The sequence below is a fragment of the Athene noctua genome, chromosome 2 (assembly GCF_965140245.1).
Source record: "Athene noctua chromosome 2, bAthNoc1.hap1.1, whole genome shotgun sequence".
Lineage (NCBI taxonomy): Eukaryota > Metazoa > Chordata > Aves > Strigiformes > Strigidae > Athene > Athene noctua.
The window spans coordinates 12,916,269-12,934,646 of NC_134038.1; the positions used below are offsets into that span (position 1 = coordinate 12,916,269).

At 40.0% G+C, this 18,378-nt stretch overlaps 2 protein-coding genes across 3 annotated transcripts in view; one reads left to right on the plus strand and one right to left on the minus strand.

The window, feature by feature from the left end:
* The window catches only part of NSMCE2 (NSE2 SUMO ligase component of SMC5/6 complex), a 130,652-nt gene extending 125,997 nt beyond the window's left edge, over window positions 1–4,655 (minus strand). The window contains exons 1-3 of one of the 2 annotated variants that reach the window (XM_074898441.1): window positions 4,499–4,548; window positions 3,444–3,502; window positions 1,351–1,498 (exon numbers count right to left, since the gene is read on the minus strand). In XM_074898441.1, coding sequence (XP_074754542.1) covers window positions 1,351–1,483 — 133 coding nt within the window. In that variant the 5' untranslated portion in view covers window positions 1,484–1,498; window positions 3,444–3,502; window positions 4,499–4,548. Of the gene's footprint in view, window positions 1–1,350; window positions 1,499–3,443; window positions 3,503–4,498 lie in introns of both variants that reach the window. The other variant, XM_074898440.1, reaches the window with a different exon arrangement.
* A 76-nt stretch (window positions 4,656–4,731) lies between these two features.
* WASHC5 (WASH complex subunit 5) overlaps window positions 4,732–18,378 on the plus strand; it is a 28,440-nt gene continuing 14,793 nt past the window's right edge. Inside the window, exons 1-10 of the mRNA XM_074898439.1 lie at window positions 4,732–4,860; window positions 5,990–6,290; window positions 8,492–8,637; window positions 9,692–9,776; window positions 10,048–10,148; window positions 11,071–11,263; window positions 12,201–12,353; window positions 14,667–14,780; window positions 15,886–16,057; window positions 17,777–17,904. Of these exons, the coding sequence (XP_074754540.1) occupies window positions 6,105–6,290; window positions 8,492–8,637; window positions 9,692–9,776; window positions 10,048–10,148; window positions 11,071–11,263; window positions 12,201–12,353; window positions 14,667–14,780; window positions 15,886–16,057; window positions 17,777–17,904 (1,278 nt within the window). The 5' untranslated portion in view covers window positions 4,732–4,860; window positions 5,990–6,104. The remainder of the gene's footprint in view (window positions 4,861–5,989; window positions 6,291–8,491; window positions 8,638–9,691; window positions 9,777–10,047; window positions 10,149–11,070; window positions 11,264–12,200; window positions 12,354–14,666; window positions 14,781–15,885; window positions 16,058–17,776; window positions 17,905–18,378) is intronic.

Consider the following 18,378-nt stretch of genomic DNA (forward strand, 5'->3'; position numbering starts at 1 on the left):
GTATTTCATCAAGAGTAATCTCCTCCTCTCAGGATAGAATGCTAATTATGGTCCTTTTGGTTACTGAATGAAATGGACAAAATAATTTCAAGGTTGTAATTAAAGATTAATGTGTCAGAAGCAGGTATGTGAGGAACATAATGACATTTCCCAGGAGTATAATGCACAGACTTCCAGCTGCAGACCTGTCGCAGTAGATCTTAATTTGCTTTTCATGCCTCCAAATGGGAATGCAACAAGGGCTTCTACTGAAAGGTGAAATTAATCAAAGTTTTTAACTTCTGTACAAGTAACTAATTTCTGTGGATCATTCTGTGGTCTTGGGACTAAAAGCATTCACTACATTCAGTGTATTTCCATGTATTGCTTATGTCAAAGTAGGACAGATGGTGACTACAAAAGTAAAGAGGAAACAGAACCGGTTATGCCAGTTCTACCTCGAAGGGAATCCCCAGTTGACTGTTCAGACAATTTTCCATTTCCTCTACCCGGCTAGAAATGACATGTCAATTGTCTCTGAGGGCAGTATGGATAAAAAGGTCAAAGGAGAGAGAACTATCACACTAGTCAAAGAGAAAAGCATTATCTTGATTGTACATAAACCTTGGCTTAGCTGAGTGCAAGATTTATAATGAACAGCAAGACTTTTGTTTCAGAGGATTCTCGTACTCCACTCTCCACTCATAATTAAAACTATTAGAGTGTTGGAGCTTTACAGTTTTTATTTTTACCTGGTGAAAACATTACCATAGATCTAAGACAGAGGAATGGGATGCCTTTGAAATGTAGCTTTACTGTGCACCTGTTATTGTGAAATAGCAATGACAAGACTGATAGAAGCAATTACAGATTTAAGGTACCAGCCCACTTTGCAAATGTCCCAGTTGAAGGACCCTAAAAGGGTCCTTTTCAGCACAGAGAGAGCATGTTTAAAAAAACTGCATGTCCTAACAGACGTCTGAAGCTTTGTACTCAACATCATTAGCATTATTTTATCTTGCCCTAAACATCAAATAAAACACACAAAGAAGCAGTATTAGAGTGAAGTCATTTTATTCACCCACTTAAGAGGCCTTCTCCATCTCATCTCAGCACTGTTAAAGTTTTTACAAAGCTGTAGGGTAGCAACCACTTGAACACAATTAATCTTGGGTGTTACAAAAGATGGGACAATGCTTGCCTGGTATTTACATTTTCACTTAATTTATCATTTAAGACAATGAAGTGATTGGATGAATACACCCTGGTCTAGCCAGTTCCTATAATGAAGATAGATATTGAAGTCAAAATTTGTAGACCTAGGACTCATCTGTCAGATTCAGGATGCAATACAAGAGAGAATATACTTACTGGAACTTTCCACAAGGTCAAGAGCAACATGAGTAGCAATATCCATTCCAGTGTTTATGTAAGACTGGCAGTTTTTCAAAGATGAAAGAGACGAAGTCACACAGTTGAATGAGATTCTTGCACCGCCTGGCATCTTGAAATCGTTACTCTAGAAATAACAGATACAACATTTTGAATGCAGTTTACACCCAAAGAATTTGGAAGAGAAAACAGAAGTACAGACAGCTAACCATAAAGCAGTGTCAACAGAGCCACTGAAACGTCAGAGAGCAGGGATGAAATCTTAGCTCCCAAGATGTCAGTCATTTCAGTGGAACTGTAATTCACCAGAGGTTTTCAATTCACCTCCTATTCAATATTAAGCAAAGCTACACCACAGAAAGCAACTCTCAGTTTTCAACTGCTCATTCCTATTGCTAAACCACAATAAGGTTCAAACTCAATGATTATGTTTACTTGAAAATTACTGCTCTATTTCAGATCCAAAGAAGCCCACATGCCAAAAACTTGTCTGAGTTTTCTAGGCATATTATCAATTAGGATAGAAAGAAAAACGACTTCTCACATCCAATTCAGACTCACGAACTACAAGCCTGTTTCAACTGTGGGTCCTTGGCAAAAATAATCTAACAAAGGACCACTCTTCTAAGAATGTACTTAACAGCAAAACCTCTAGCACCATCTTTAAATAAAAACCCAGCTTACAAATGATACCTACTTCCCCCAAAGATGCTACAAACTTTTAGGACCGATATTCCATTAGCACAGAATAGTGTCGCACAGAAATCACGTTAATCTCCTTTATTGCCATTTTCCTTTCCAATACAGACACACAACCTACAGCCTTGCGGGCATTAACTGCTTCTCCTCTGTCATCAATACAACCTTCAAGTGGGTTTGCTTATGCTGTGCCTATCCACACTGTTCACATCAGTTGGTTTCTTCTCAAAAATTCCAACTTCTGCTCTTCCTTCTCCATGTTTTGCCATAATTTGCTCAGACAGCATGAACCTGATGTGTAGAATTTTATACTTTAAGTTGCAGGAGGTATGAAAAATTCTGCTCAGCTTTAGATACGCAATTGTTCACAAAGAAACTCAACACTAAAGTCTTGGATAAACAGAAATAACAGCCTTAGTCCATTTAAATTATCATCAATAAGTGCAAAGCCTATACTGAGATGATACTGAATTTGGTTCTGGATTCCATTCTCTTACCTCCCCAAATCCACAACCAAATTTGGGGTATATCAGAAGTTTTATCTGAATTGTACACGAAATAACAAGGGGACAAGTAGTTCTATCAACAAAAGCCTTTGACAGGCTATAATCCAAAAATAGTATGGAAAAATATCTAAATAGGACACACAAAGCCTTGCCCAAGCTTTGCATACCTAAGGCTGTATCTCCCTCTACTACATCTTGTGCTCACCCTAACCTGAATCGCATTCCTCATGAACGTCATGCAGACTGTGAGACCTGAATACTTGCTGTCAAACTCCTCTCCTAATGTTTTCTTTCATATCTGTTTCTGGTTTTTTTCCATTTAAAAAACATGCTTGTCCACTCAAGACTATATTTTAAGACACCAATTTTAGGTCACATGCTTCCAACATTTTAACAACAGTTCAAGTTCACCACAACTTGAACTTCCAAGTTATGTACAAACTGCCTTCCTCTCCATCCCCTTCTAAAGGTGCACCTTGCCACAGAGAAGGCAAGCAACAGCTGCAGTTATGTCAGCTTATGCTCTCCCTGCCAAAAGACAGTGATTACTATCGTTAGAGGCTGTCAAACCAGCAACATAAGACAAGAAAGAAGTTCCTTACAGAACTCCTTGAAAGTAAAGGAAAAGGATGCTCTTAAGGGTTTAATAACAAATGCTTTCAGCTGTTACATTATTTAACTATTTTTTTTAAAGCACCCTTTTGCCTCTTAGCAACTGTCAGTATAGAACTCCTGTGATCCAAACATACGTTATTAAATAGTCACATAAAATCATGTTAGCAGCTTTATCTTTCTGGGCCTGTTCAGTGTATCAAAGTTAACAGTGAGAACCTAATTCCCTTCTTGAACTTAGTAAATCTCACTCACTGAGAAAGCCTGCTGTTCTTTTGGAAATTTCACAGATACACTCTGTGAAAGGCAGGAATCTGAAAAAAAACAACAGTAAGAAGTTAAAACAGCTTCTTCATTCTCTTGACATTTATGGAAGCACTGAGCAAACTACACAGGAACAGAAGTTACTGTTTACAGTATTAACTTACACCACTGCATTGGTAGTTTCATCTCAACTTGTCTTTCGAAAAGTAATTTAAGTATTTTTGGACAAATTTTCCTGTTTTTAAATAGAAGATTATTCTTCTCAGAAACTGTGTATGATCTCAGGCAAAGATTTCACCCGAATTTTTTAAGTGAATTCTTCAACGCTAGCCTGCAGCTGTCCATTCTGCCTTCAGAGGAGATGCCACATTCTTCACTGGAATCGGTTTCACAGCAGTGTTTTCAAAGCACTCTTTTGCCAGGAAGGTCTTCAATGAAGCACTTAAAGTCTGCAGCTGCCACAACCAACCCCCTCACTTTGGGAAAACACAACCAGCAAAATCAGAGGTGGAAAGGAGACCGAGTGAGACTACCGAGGCAGGTTTTTTTTCCCCTTTCAACAATAAGTGATAAAATGGTCCAGAAAGTATTACAAAGCAGCAAACTCAAATTACTTCTGTTAAAGATTTGAGCAAATGACCTAACTGCTCTATGCTCCAACATCCCAAACTATGAAGCAGAGATAATAAGAAAAAAAAGTTCTGTAACACAAGTTCTGTGGGTGACAAGTGCTCACTGACTACCAGGATTGGCGTCTACCCCCAGACAGGCTCCGTGACCATCCTGCCACAGAGGCCGGGGGCAGAGCCCACCGGGCAGGCAGCTCCGCTCTCCCAGCCCTCCGCCGCCCTCCCCCGTCCGTGCCCGGCCGGGGCAGCTGGCCCGGGCCCCCCCGCCCCGCCTCCCTCACGCTCGGAGGGCAACGGCCCCTCATCCCCTCCCCGCCCGCCTCTCCCGCTCCCTCGGCCGGGCCGGCGCTGCCCTCACCCCGCCACAGGGGAAGGGGGCGGCGAAGGCAGCCGCCCTCACCAGCGGCTGCTGCTCACCTGCTCCCAGACGCCGAGGCGGCTCCTGGCCCGGAGGTGCCCCGCAGGCCGGCCCTCCCGGCGGCAGGAGCGGGCGGGCGGGCGAGCGAGCGAGCTGGGCCCGGGGCGGGCGAGCTGGGCCCGGGGCGGGCGTCCGGGCGGGCGGCGGAACCGCCTCATCAGCCGGCGCCTCTCCACAGGACGGCGCCGTCACGTGATGGGAGGGCTCGGCCGCGCAGGGCCGCCGCCGCCGCCTCCCTCCCTGCCCGCCAGCCGCCGCCGCAGCTCCCCTCAGGCGGCCGCCGCCGTCACTGCCCGCAGCCGCGGACGGAGCCGAGCGCCTTCCTCGCTGCCGCCGCTCACCGCGCCAGCGGCGGGGAAGGGTGAGCGCCGCCGAGCGGGGGGGCACCGGCGGGGAGGCTGCTGGGTGAGGGGAGGCGGCGGGAGCGGGGTCAGGGGGAGCCGCCGCCGCTCCGAGGCGGTTGCCTTGGGACGGGGTTCGAGCCGTGGGGGAGGCGCGAGCGGGCGGATCCGGTGGGACCGGCGCTGGCGGGGAGGGACGGGCGGTGGTTCAGAGCCCAGCCCGGCGGCTGCGGGGTCCCGCGCCTGCCCTGGGCCCTGCCGAGGGGCCCTGCAGCACGGCTCCTGGCCCGCACGGCTCCTGGCCCGCACGGCTCCTGGCCCGCACGGCTCCTGGCCCGCACGGCTCCTGGCCCGCACGGCTCCTGGCCCGCACGGCTCCTGGCCCGCACGGCTCCTGGCCCGCACGGCTCCTGGCCCGCACGGCTCCTGGCCCGCACGGCTCCTGGCCCGCACGGCTCCTGGCCCGCACCGCGCCGCACGGGAAGGCCGGGCGCCGGGCTCTCATTTTGGGGCAGAGGAGGCACTGCCATCCTGAATGGTTTGGAAGGTTGTTGGCGAGAAGTCGACTCGTAACTCCCCATAAGTGTTTCTAAGCATAAAAGCTTATTTATAGCAGTGCTGCACTCCGTATCTGGCGGGAAACATGTCAGTAAATAAAAACGTCACACGAAAATGCAACCACAGCGTGGGAGCTAACCCTTCATCAACAAATAAAGGAACAGAGCTGTATCGTTTCATTTGCTGTAGAAGTTTTCCTTGTTGCTAAAGCCTCTTACAATCATTTTGGTTATATTTTTAAAGTGGTTATTATAAACACATCTTGTAACATGTTTTTGTTTTCATTGCTACCATCTCCTTGCATGGTCTCAGCTGCTTTGGTATTTGTGAACGTTTCATTCTTCAGTAGTTCTCTTCAACTTTTCAGGTACAAAAGGCTGTGCTTTTCTTGCTTGGTCACAAAGGTGACAGAGTCAAACACAGTGCATGTGCTGAAGATTGATTCAGCACATTTTTTTCATTTAACAAAGCTATAAATAACTTAGATTTCATAAACTGAAAGATTTGAGAGTATGCTTAAAAATCCACACAGATTAAACTATCAGAAATAGGAATATGATCCACTCAATATCTCTGGTTTTGTTTTTACAGGTTATTAATGGCGCAGCTGGTTTTCTCATCAGACTTTCTTCTTCAAATCACCTAAAGACTATCGATCAGAATCCAGCTGCAGGACTTCTGCTGCTCTGTCACATCCAGCTCCACAATGGTTGATTTTCTAGCTGAAAACAATCTCTGTGGTCAGGCAGTTCTTCGGATTATCTCTTGTGGAAATGCCATCATTGCAGAACTTCTGAGACTTTCTGAATTTATTCCTGGTGTTTTCAGGCTAAAGGACAAGGCTGATCAGCAGAAGTATGGGGATATCATATTTGATTTCAGTTATTTTAAGGTAAATCCTTTTATTACTAAACTTTGCCTTAAAGCATTGCTGTCCTGCATGAGGGTCCTTCAGCTATTCCTGACCACTGTATTTGTTAGATACTAGCATTCTTCAGAATTGACTATCATGACTTCTTACTTGCTTAGTTTTTAACAAAAACACACCAAACTGAGATAGCAATCAGCTTGCATGCTAATGTTCCACTTCTGGGCTGTCTTGTATTTTACATACTCATGAACATACAGAGCTTCATCTTACTTGTTTCAGTGAGCAGAAACAGTCTAGGGAAGGCTCTGTGCTTAGACCCCTGGGCAGAGTGTAAGTGTAACTGCTACTTGCGCTGAGGGTATGAGAGCAAGAAGCAAGTGACAAGTTTAAGTGCATTCAGGAGCATTCCCAGCTACACCTTTAAAAATGTTTGATGAGTCATCTGGCCTGTAAACTTTGATGGGTACTGATTATGTAAAACTGGGGGGGGTTGGTGTTGTTATTTCCTGCAGGAACATTATGTTATACTTTCACCCGTCAGATTTTGAGCCTGTACGTTTGGTTGTTTTCCTTTAGAGCAGTACTGTGGGCAGTATGCCCATCTTTGCTTATCTGTAGCTTATTCTTTGCAGCCATGAAAACTGCTTTCTGCTTTCCTGTTTGACAGTACAGTGATTGTTCATTCACTGAACTTCTCACATGTGCCAAATAAACAAATCAAAGAGTAGTGTCCATGAAAAGGCATTATTTGCCTTACAAAACTAAGGTTCTTGCAGTACCTATTTCCCTCAGTCATTCTCCAACATGATTAAGAAGGAACTACAGAGACTATCTAATCTGACTTTATCTGAATTGTACAGTGTAAGAAGTGCTAATAGTAAAGCAGGGGATGTATGTGTTGTTTATTTTTTTTAGTAAGAGTTCTAAATTTCAAGCTCTAACTGTGGGCCTTGGACACGGAAAAGCCTGAGCACAAATGATTTTCCGGATACCTTTATCTCCCAAGTTCTTGTTAAAAGTCTTTTTTTACACAAATTACTTGAAAATTTAAAAGCAGGTAGGTATAATTGGTGAGAAATACAATTTGTGCCATGCTAAGGAAGCATAACAGTGCTCTTGTTTTTCAGAGCAGTCACTTCAAAATCCATAAAAGACAAACTTATAGAGAGTAGTGAATTTACAGATTACATTTCTGTATTCATGATTCTTAGAATTACCTAATGAGAAGAGATTTGAGATTCTGAAAATTCAGGCAGTTTATTTTCTGCATTTGAACTTCATAGGCAGTTTGAGGCCTGCTTTTATAATTTGTTTTATGTAGGTATTTTACATGAAAAGAGAAGCAGAAGAGCATTTTTAAAATCACACAAAATTTGTCAGCTGAAATGAAGCTTGATATTTTTTTTTAACTCTATGATTTTTATGGAGCTTGTGTTGACTAAATCTTTTTAAGCCATGATCTTGTGCTGTCATAAGTGGCCTGTGGAATGACGTTAACAGTATTTTCAATTAAATGCAATTAGATGTTAATAATATTTTCAATTAAGCATTAACAGTATTTTTATTAAATGGTGATGGTAAGACCAAACGGTGATTATGAGAAATGTTGGCAGTGGTAAATGGTCAGAAAAGTTTGTACCATTGCTTTAAGGAAGTCAGGCACTTCATCCCAACCCTTTTTCCCTCACTGTAGTAAATGACATAGTTTCTGCATTAATTTGGGGGACTAGCATTGAGCTAGGTCCAGAGTCTGGAAAAAAAAAAAAAAAATCAGGTCTTAATACTTTCAAGCATTTTAAATGTATGAGAAGGTACTAATCCTTGTGAAGCCTCAATGTTATGATTTCTGTCAGAGAAATCAATCACATCAAATGTGTAAAGGAAAAATTTCCAGCAGGGAGATAGCGCTATGAAAAGCACACAGTGACTTCAGATGCATTGGGGCTTTACTCAAAGCATTAAATATTCTTTTTCATTGCTTACGTAGGATAAATCAAATTTAAAATCATTGCAGATTGCAACAAAGTATAATACTCATCTTTATGGAATCAATGTTCATTCATAAAGTAGCTTGGAAAACTGCAGATCCTTGTTTTGGTAGAAATGTTAATTCTGATGGTGTGTACACACTGGTGGTTGTACATGTTCTGTGTCCTTCTGAAGAGAAGTCAAACAGAGGTCAAAGTCAAATATTGTCTCTAAAGTTTAATTTATTCTCTTAGGGGCCTGAGACATGTGAAGGCAAACTGGAAGCCAAACCTGAGTTACTGGATTTAGATGAAGAATTTCGTGAAAACAACATCGAAATTTTGACAAGATTTTATCTAGCTTTTCAGAGTGTACATAAATACATTGTAGATTTAAACAGGTACGGTATCTTAAATACATGTAAATTTTCTTAAAGACTAGATTATTGTTTAGTCTTAATAATGAGAAGCTTTTTCCTGAGAGATTTAATACACTCGCTGTTGAAGCATATTCATGTGCACCTGTAAACCTGAATTGCAGGAATGAACACTGACTTTTACTCCTGCTGTTGCTTGCCAACTTAATACATGACTTGAAAACATTAAACCTCTCTACCTCATTTCCTCAATTGTAAGCTAGAGCTAGTTTTTCTTTATTGTGGAGATTGTCTTGAAGATTTTTTTTAATAAGAGGAGACTCCATATTATTAAACTAAGTTTTTTGTGGTCTTGCAAAACAGTATCAGGTAGGATTCTTTCTTTAACTTTCATTGGAATTGTTTTTCTGAACTTAATTTTTCAGTGGAGTTGCGATATTTTAAAGTTTGCTACTCTTATCTGTAAAAGAGATACGAAAGGGTCATGAACTACTTTAATAAAGTTTTGGAGAATCTTAAGCATAAGATTTGTGTTTGTTATTGATCTTATATGAAAAGATTAATTAAAAGATTAAATGTTTAACATATCCTACTAGTATAGGAAGAGATCTTCTGTTAATAGAGGTGAACATACTCTGTTTCTAGATCTACCTTCCAGATTGCAATTGAGATCAATTTATGGTATTTCCAGGAGATGTTTTTGAGGTAACTTTGAAGAGTTTTACCAAATTTTAGAGTGGAAGCCTTCTCAGTATTCTCTTCTCAGGCTGTTAGCCATTCTTAAGAAGATTAAGAGGTTAGCTCTAAGTTATAAAGTAACCTCTTGTGTCTTTCACATAGACTATCAGGATATTGCAGGATGCTTTTGCCAGCTGGTTGGCTCTAGCTAGGAGTTCCAGCCTCTCATTTCACTGTAGAGAATCTCTTCTTCTGTGTCTGAAAAACTCCATGCTATTTGTACTAGGAAAATGTTCTGATGTGTCTGTTGACTTTCAGAGAAAATTGACCATTTGAGTTCTGAGGACATACGATTTAAGAAAAAAATAGCCAATGAACAACTCTTTGTTATGATTCCTAGATATTTAGATGACCTCAATGAAGGAATTTACATTCAGCAAACATTAGAAACAGTCCTCCTTAATGAAGATGGAAAACAGCTTCTAGTAAGTATTGAACAGTTTTGTAATAGCAGAAAATGAACCAACTAGTTTAGTGCCAAACTAGACAAAGATTTAAGTTTACCAAATGCATGGAAATGCTATGACTCACTTTAAGGAGGACAAAGGCCAAAAATAAAGAGCCTGCCATTTTTCATACTGTATTGACTACGTAGTTGATATTGGGTTAGTTTGACAATGTGTGTTTGTCTTTAAGTGTTGCTACAAAATTGTCTTTATGTGCTTTCCTTCCTTTATTCTTTCTTTTTCCAAACAGTGCGAAGCGCTCTATTTGTATGGAGTCATGCTACTGGTCATTGACCAGAAGATTGAAGGAGAAGTCAGAGAAAGAATGTTGGTTTCCTACTACAGATACAGGTAATGTATATTGGTATGCAGAAGCACTCAAGGCTGAAAGGATGTTACATGCAGTATATTCAGTTAAATAGGTTATTGATTTAAGATGAAGGGAAATATCGGCACCTTTTTGGTCGACTGACTACATACAGATAGACTCATAATTCAGCAGAACTCTGAATATCAGTAGAACTGTGTTTGCAGGTCTAGCTGCAAAACTGGAGCAACAGTTTTTTCATGCTGAATAGAAATTTGAAGTCCACTGACAAATAAACTTTCAGTTACAGCTTCAATGCTTGAAGTGTCAGCTATGAAAGTATTATAAGTTCCCAAATGTATGAGCACATCTTGGTGAAAAGTCCTGAGTATCTACATGACAGATGTATTGCAAGTCAGGCTTCTTGTAGTTACAGCAGTTGATTAGTCAAATCACACGTTTGATTAGTCAAAAAAAAGTTTTCCAGGGTAGGTTGATAGCATCATTGTATGACAGGGTCTGAAAGGGTATCAGTGCAAATCCTTTCACACATACAAAAAAGGGGGTATCCTGTTCCTGTGCTGTTTTGACTATGGTTGTGCCTCTTAGTGTTGAATGAGAGAGGATTCCTTAATTCTGGAATAAATAAATGGATCAACAAGGGGAATTCAGACATGGAAAGGAAAAAGAAAAGAAAACAAAACTCCTCCTCTGAATATAAAGCTATTTGTTCTGTTACTGAGTGAAGTTTATTTTTCTGTTTGTGTTTACCTGGGATTCCAGTACGGACATTTATCGCTGTCCTCCTATAATGTGGTAAACATTATATTTACAGAATAAACTAGCAAAAATCTCCTATATCTTAGTATCTGATGATTTTCTTGGAAAAAAGTGTGGTTACAAGGGGAGGGAGAGGAGGAAAATGTTGGATCATACAGCTCAATTTTTGTTTATTTTCTAACACAGTGCAGCCCGATCCTCTGCTGATTCCAATTTAGATGATATCTGTAAATTGCTTCGAAGCACTGGATACTCGAGCCAGCCTGGAGCTAAAAGACCTCCAAACTACCCTGAGAGTTACTTCAGCAGGGTACCCATAAGTGAAACATTCATTAGCATGGTTATTGGCCGCTTACGGTCAGATGACATTTATAACCAGGTAAGTTACTGTGAGATAAGAGGGATCTGAATATAAAATGCTTTCTCAGGTTAGTTACTCAACCATGAAGCCCAGGAAAAAAAAAAAAAAAAAAATCACAGAATTGCAGAGGTTGGAAGGGACCTCTTGAGATCACCTAGTCCACTAGATAACCAGTGTTTCCAAATGTAGTACAAAAGTAGGGTAGAAATACTCAGCTCAACCCCAAAAGAATACAACTTGTTCTAATAAATAATGTTATGTGTGAGGTGTTATCTCCTTTGATACTTGCATCGTATTCTTGATGGCAGTGGGCAGAAGCCTCCTGATCCTTCTTACTAGTCTGAACATTTAACTTAATGTAATTAACGAAACAAAATTAAAGATAAATAGGTTGTTACTAAACAAAAGAACTGTTTTCCTTTCAAAATGTTGAATACGATTTTGATGCCAACATTTTGTCAGTAAGGTGGTCTTTTAATATATTGTCCTATGTATTTTTTAAATGAAAATTCAGTTGATAATTTGAATCTTTTTGATCTTTCTGGTACATTGAATTGATGAATAATTCAATTAACTGCATCCTAATTGCCTGTTACTTCAGTTAAATGAATACTTGTTTCTATCTGAGATGAACTAAACATACCCAGTTGTTATGAAATACTTAGTTCTAACTCTGCTCCTTTCAATTCATCTTAAGCTCTTTTCTTCATTCCTCCTTTGACTCATTTACAGCATAGTAATACCTTATATCCTGTTAAAGTCAGCAGGCATCTACATGGTCAGCTTTTATGTACTGTAAAATATATCTGGTAAATATGCTGCGTATGTAATCTTGTCCAGCCTATCCATATATTCTTCCTAGTATCTATATACTGTACTCTTTAATGTGCCCCATCATATTTGCAGATGGTTTATATTGCATTATATTGAGTTTTATTTTGTTTCCTTTTCCTAGGTTTCGGCATATCCATTACCAGAACACCGCAGCACTGCCCTGGCTACTCAGGCTGCTATGCTCTATGTGATACTGTATTTTGACCCTTCTATTCTTCACACTCAGCAAGCAAAAATGAGAGAGATAGTGGATAAATACTTTCCAGATAATTGGGTAAAAATTCTGTTTTAGAACTGTTCCCTGGATTTAATGTTATAGGAACAATTCAGCTTTTTTTTTTTTACAGTATGCATTATTGAAAATAATAATGTCCTAAAACCAGAATATTCTTCTCTGTAGAAATTCTACATTGTTCAGAGTGAAGCAGTCTGACTCAAACCTTCTGGATAAGCATGGAAGGCTGTCCTTTGAAAGTTTCAATTATTGTCTTAAATGCTTAAATCAGCTACACTCTAGTACCATCATGATACAGTGAATCATAGAAAAATGTAGGCTGGAAGGTATTATAGGCATCTTCTAGTCCAGCCTTCTTCTTCAAGCAGGACTAACTTCAAAGTTAAATCAGGCTTCTCAAGGCACATCCAGTTAGTTTTGAAATGATCTGAAATGAAGAATTTGCAGCCTTTGTGGGCACCTGTGGCTGTGCTTAATCACTGTCATGGTGAAGAATTTCTTCCTTTCGTACAACTGGAATTTCCCTTGTTGTAGCTTGTGACTGTCTTTTTACTGTGTATATCTGAGATTGGTCTGGTTCTGTCTTATTCATAACTTCCCTTTAGGTGGTAGATCACAATCATCTCCCTTAGTCATGTCTCTTCCATCTTAAGCAAACCCAGGTCCCATAACCTCTACTTACATAGTGGGTCCCCATGTCTTAGAGGCCTTCTATTCGATTCATTCCAGTATGTCCATGTCCGTCTCATACCGTGGAGCCCAAATCTGGGCACATTACTCTAAATGGGACCTTATGAGAACTGACTAGATGGAAATAATCACGTCCCTCAACCTGCTGGCTACGCTCTGGCTGACACAGCCTCATGGATGGTTACTCTTTATTGTCATAAGGCTGCATGCCTGATTCTGTCCACCAGGAAGCTTAGGTTCTCTTCCACAGAGTTGTTACATAGGCAGTCAGTTCCCAGATTGTGCCGTTGCAAGGGTTTGGTTTTGTCCCAGGTACAGGACTTTGTATTTATCATTAATGAACTCCATGTGGTTTCTGCTGGTGAATTTTACCAGCTTATCAAGTATGCTCTGCATGACAGACTTGCTCTGCAACAATTCCCCACACACTGATGTTATTTAAAAACTTATTTAAGGATTCATTCCCTGCCATTGTCCAAATAACTTAGAAGTAAAACCTGTCACTCTGCAGGACCTTTTCATACGCAATAATCAAAATGGAATTACTCTGTGTCTCAGTAGTGCGATTTAAGATTTCCATCCATTTACAAAAAAGGCTACTGAAACAGGCAGGCATGTAACAATAGAGTCCCTGGGTAGTCTATATCAAAGGGAATCAGACTCAACTAAGAAACTATAATTTAATTTGCGTATCTCTATTGATTTCAAATTGTATTCTTCTGTACCATAAGTGTGACAGTGAAGAAAGGAGAGAAGGAAGAAACTGTAATAGCTGGCAGTTAAAAGACATTAGAACCTACCAGTTTCTGAAAAACTGCAAGCTTATTTTAGAAATGAGAACTTGACATTGTGAGGTTTTGATTATGCCAGCGTTTTCATTCATTTGACTTCATAGTACAAACTGTTATTTTAAGATAACACCTATCTTCTTGTTGTCGGGTATGGATGAGTTAGCTTCATCGTACAAAATACTTGACTCTTAGGCTAGTTTCAAATGATTGTTAGCAGTTGAAGTGTAACCTCTTGAGGAATTGTCATCTGCAGGAAATAATGAGCTTCACTTCAACAATATGAGAGGGATCCTCATATCAGCAGACCGGTGTCCCATTTGCATTTACTGGCTTCATTTTTGGCACTGTCAGAAGAGCTGAAATGCTGACAGTGTCCCTCTAATTGTGATCACTCCTGGATGGAGGGATGTTGGAGCAATAGCGTGATAAAGCTCATAGCACCACAGCTCTGTATATCCTTCACCTGTCCATAACCCAAGGCTTCCACTTTTAATCGGGTATCTTACAAACACTTGTAAGTCAACCACAATTCTGTATTTTTAATCACACTTAAACTTGAACTGTGGGTCTGAAATCAGTTCCTCTTTGCTCCTTAAAAATCATAGCTTGGCATCATAGTTTCCTTCTGGTTTGTGTTCACCATAGAAGATGCATTACATTTCAATTTGTTTCTTTCAGCATTCTCACTGCAGGATTCATTCAATTAACTGTGTGCCTTTTATTTCAGTCTTCTTACTCCTTGATTTCAAAGGTGGTGGAAGAGTTATCTCATATGTATACCCACAGTATAAAGCTTTCTACTCATGAAAACAATGTCTTTTTCTTGATACAAATATAAACACAACTTCTTGTTTTCTGCTTCCAATCTTAGGTTATTAGCATTTACATGGGAATCACTGTAAATCTAGCAGAAGCATGGGAACCCTACAAAGCTGCTAAAACTGCCCTCAACTACACGCTGGATCTTTCAAATGTCAAAGAGCAGGTACCTAAGGCAGATTTAAGTACTTTTAGCGAGATTCAAGCTGTGTGGGCATCCCAAGTATATTACATGACATCAGTAATGCATGGGTCTGTTTTTCTTGCGTACAATTACTTGCATTACATTAAAGTACAGTACTTTTGACTACATCACTTTGTACATAACTTTGAGTTAAAGATACTTCAAAGTTTCAAAATCTCATCTTCACAGCACTGTTTGTTTCACTTCCTCTTGCAATGTTTGTTTCCGCTAAAAGTTTCAGGATTGTGACTTGACTGAATAGCGCCATGTTGGTCACTACTGGGGTGTTTTAAGCTGACTACAGTGTTTGGTCTTTCATAGATAACAGTTTTAGTAGTTACATATTTATGCTGACAGAGTGTGGCACTTAGTTTTAAATGGGGCCTCCCAAATTAAATAAACAGTAATCTGGAAAAAGCATCCAATTTAAAAGAATTATACCAGAATGTTTTATGATGCAGTGCAGTTAGTTCTTTTTATGTGAAATTTTTTCTGGGCCTAAACCAGTGAATAATATTGGGTTGGTTTATAGTTTGCCCAATCAACAAATTGGTTGACTGATGATAGCTAAATACCTCCTTATTATCTGGCCTCAGCACTCAGGAAAGAACAGACAGAAGTGTCTAATTAGGAGAACTATACTTTACATTGAATAGTAAATTTAGGGAATATGAGCAGTTTTTCTTTCATCTTTAGAGAAGTTTGCAAAGTAGAACTGACATTTAATTCATAATCTGTATTTCCATTTTGAAGTAGATTTTTGTTGTTCTTTCTCATTAGGCAACAAACGATTAGTACTGTTTTTCAGAAATAATTTCTAGAGAGTACATAAGTGAATATAGTAGATTTACAAGTCTGCATTTTTGAAACATTATGCTTCCTGCCTAGGCTCTGCTTTAAAATTTAGCTTGCGTCCTTTGTCATGCAGTTGCAGTGTATGATGTTGCCTATTAGTGTGATGATAATTTCTATAGCATTTTTTTGATCTGTGTGCCCCTTAAGTTCTCAGGAAGCCACAGTCACATTGTGTATGATGTGTTCTGTTTGAGGCAAGGATTATATTGATGCCAGCTTTTTACATTCTAAGGCAAGCAGATACGCTGCAGTCACTGAGCGAGTGCACACTCAGGTGCAGCAGTTTCTCAAAGAGGGCTGTCTGAGGGAAGAGCTGGTGCTGGACAATATTCCCAAGCTGCTGAATTGCCTGCGAGACTGCAATGTAGCAATCCGCTGGCTGATGCTTCACACTGCAGACACAGGTAAGACTTTATGCTAGACTTTTATTACAGAGCTGTCAATCCTGCTATACTGGTGCTTCATGTTACAACCCGAGGGAATTTCAGTGTGTGCTGCTGTTGAAGTCAGCAGAGTTTCATCTACAGTTTTCAATCGATTGTTGAGCTGTTCTTTTGCTAAGTTTCCTAAAGTATTTGGCTGAAACAGCATACGTGCATTTTCTTAATTTTTGCAAGCTAGACATATAAAAAGTAGTACAAGAAATCATGATCCTGTTGAATAATACTCTGCAGAAAGTCTGGGAACTTTCTCTTTTTTTCTTATCACTTAAAGCATCATTGTGAAAGTTTTACATAGTGCCAAAAGTAGCCAACTTTTTATTATCTTAGTAATGAATACCAAGGTTTTTATTCTGCTGAACTAAAATTCAACTGAAACTGATGAATAATGTCTCTGACATGAGTTTGGGTCTGTAAACTTAGCTATTTAGACATTCTCTTGGTTGAATGTTTGTGCGTCTTTGGGGCTTCTTGGTATGTGAGTGGGCTTCGGTTACACCTCCATGAGCTTTCTGTAATGGTTTCAGAAATGTTGATCTCTGGTCTTCTCAGTCAGGTGTATTAAATTCACATTTAGTTTGTAGAAGCCAGCAGAAGAGTTTTAAGAAGGCTGAAGCACCACAGAAACCTTAATTATTTCCTATTCTAAGGAAGGAAATTCTCTCCTATACAGGAGTGGTGAGACCCATTGAAATGCTAAGGCTTAGACAACCAGCCCAAGCCAGAGTTGACCTATAGATGAATCCTATATATTTTATAACTGAAAACCATTGTGCTAGTAGGTATTGTACTAAGTTATAACAATGCACTTATGCTGATGTAAAAAGTGGTAAAGCATTGAAGCACTGAAGCCTGAACAACAGGCCCCAAGCTGAAGCTGGTAACTTAGTATATAATCATTAACAAAGTATGTAAGCTCACTAGTGAAAGATGCAGCTTAGACAAAATATAATCAAGTAGTGAGGAGAGAATGTATCCAACGTCCCTTGTTTAGCCTTGTTCAAGGCTGAGAACCCGAGTGTTTGGCCTTGTTAGAAACTCCCTTGGTCTCCCCCTCTGAGACCTGGCCAGGCTTTGGGTGGAATCCAACAGGAGGATGAAACCAGAAATTTTCAGCTCAAAACAAAGGTGCCAGCTATTCTGGCTTGTCGATCTCTGGGATATAAGGCTGGACCCACTTGCAGCAACTTTGGATGCCTCACCTACGGGTGGATGCATCACATAGAACTTCCCACTCACAGGGAAAGGCTCTCCAAATACTTGCTGTGACTGGGGCTCCCCAGCGACTGCCTATCTGGATGATGATAATATATGCAAGTAATGATGTATTTTTCTTAATCACTAGTCTCTCTCTTGTGTAGTAATGATTTGATGCGTTACCCTGTATTCTCCTGTTTGTTGCTTTAAGTGCACTATTCTGCTTTCTCTTACTGCATGTTTTCAGTATTACACTGTTACGTTACTTGGTTATCACCCGTAAAATACTCTTACTCTTTTCACTCTAGTGTTCAAGTTTAATTGGTATCCTTAATCAGCAAAACACCCATATAAATGGAGAACAAGTCGGGACTCAGAGAAAATTGGGTTTGCTTTCAAACTATCAAAAAAAGAGTCTGTTTACAAAGACTGAAAAGCTCGTCCAAATTCTGTAACAGTGGAGAAATGTTGTCTTTCCATTTTCAGCTTGTGATCCAAATAACAAACGTCTCCGCCAGATAAAGGATCAGATTCTAACAGACTCAAGGTACAATCCCAGGATCCTTTTCCAGCTGCTCCTTGATACAGCTCAGTTTGAATTCATTTTGAAAGAGGTAATGTGCTGCTGCCTCCTTCAGTGTTTTCCCCTGAATGGCAGAACAGAGCTGAAGACTTGAATAGTAGTGGTACATTTGCCACACAGTCCACTTATATAAAGAACAATTATTTTTATGTATTAATTGTGAGTTTTCTCTAGAAGATTACAAACTACTATTGCTTGGAAGTGACTTTTTCAGTCTTCTCAATAATTCACAGTTTTCATTCTTACCCAGCATGTTTATATTTACTCAGAATTTTGTATGTACATCCTGATAACAGGCATAACAAAATCTGTTGAGGAAGCTGCATAATTTTTTATCCTGCCATACTTCTCTTTTTTCAGGCTTTCTTTTAAACAGAAACAAAAGCTTATGTACATTGAGGATAAGCTGCTAAGAAAACTTACACCTGTGTATGAAGTTCTGCCATTTCTGAAAGATTCCCCATTAATGCTCTTGTACTAACCTGGTAGAATATTTAAGAGTATG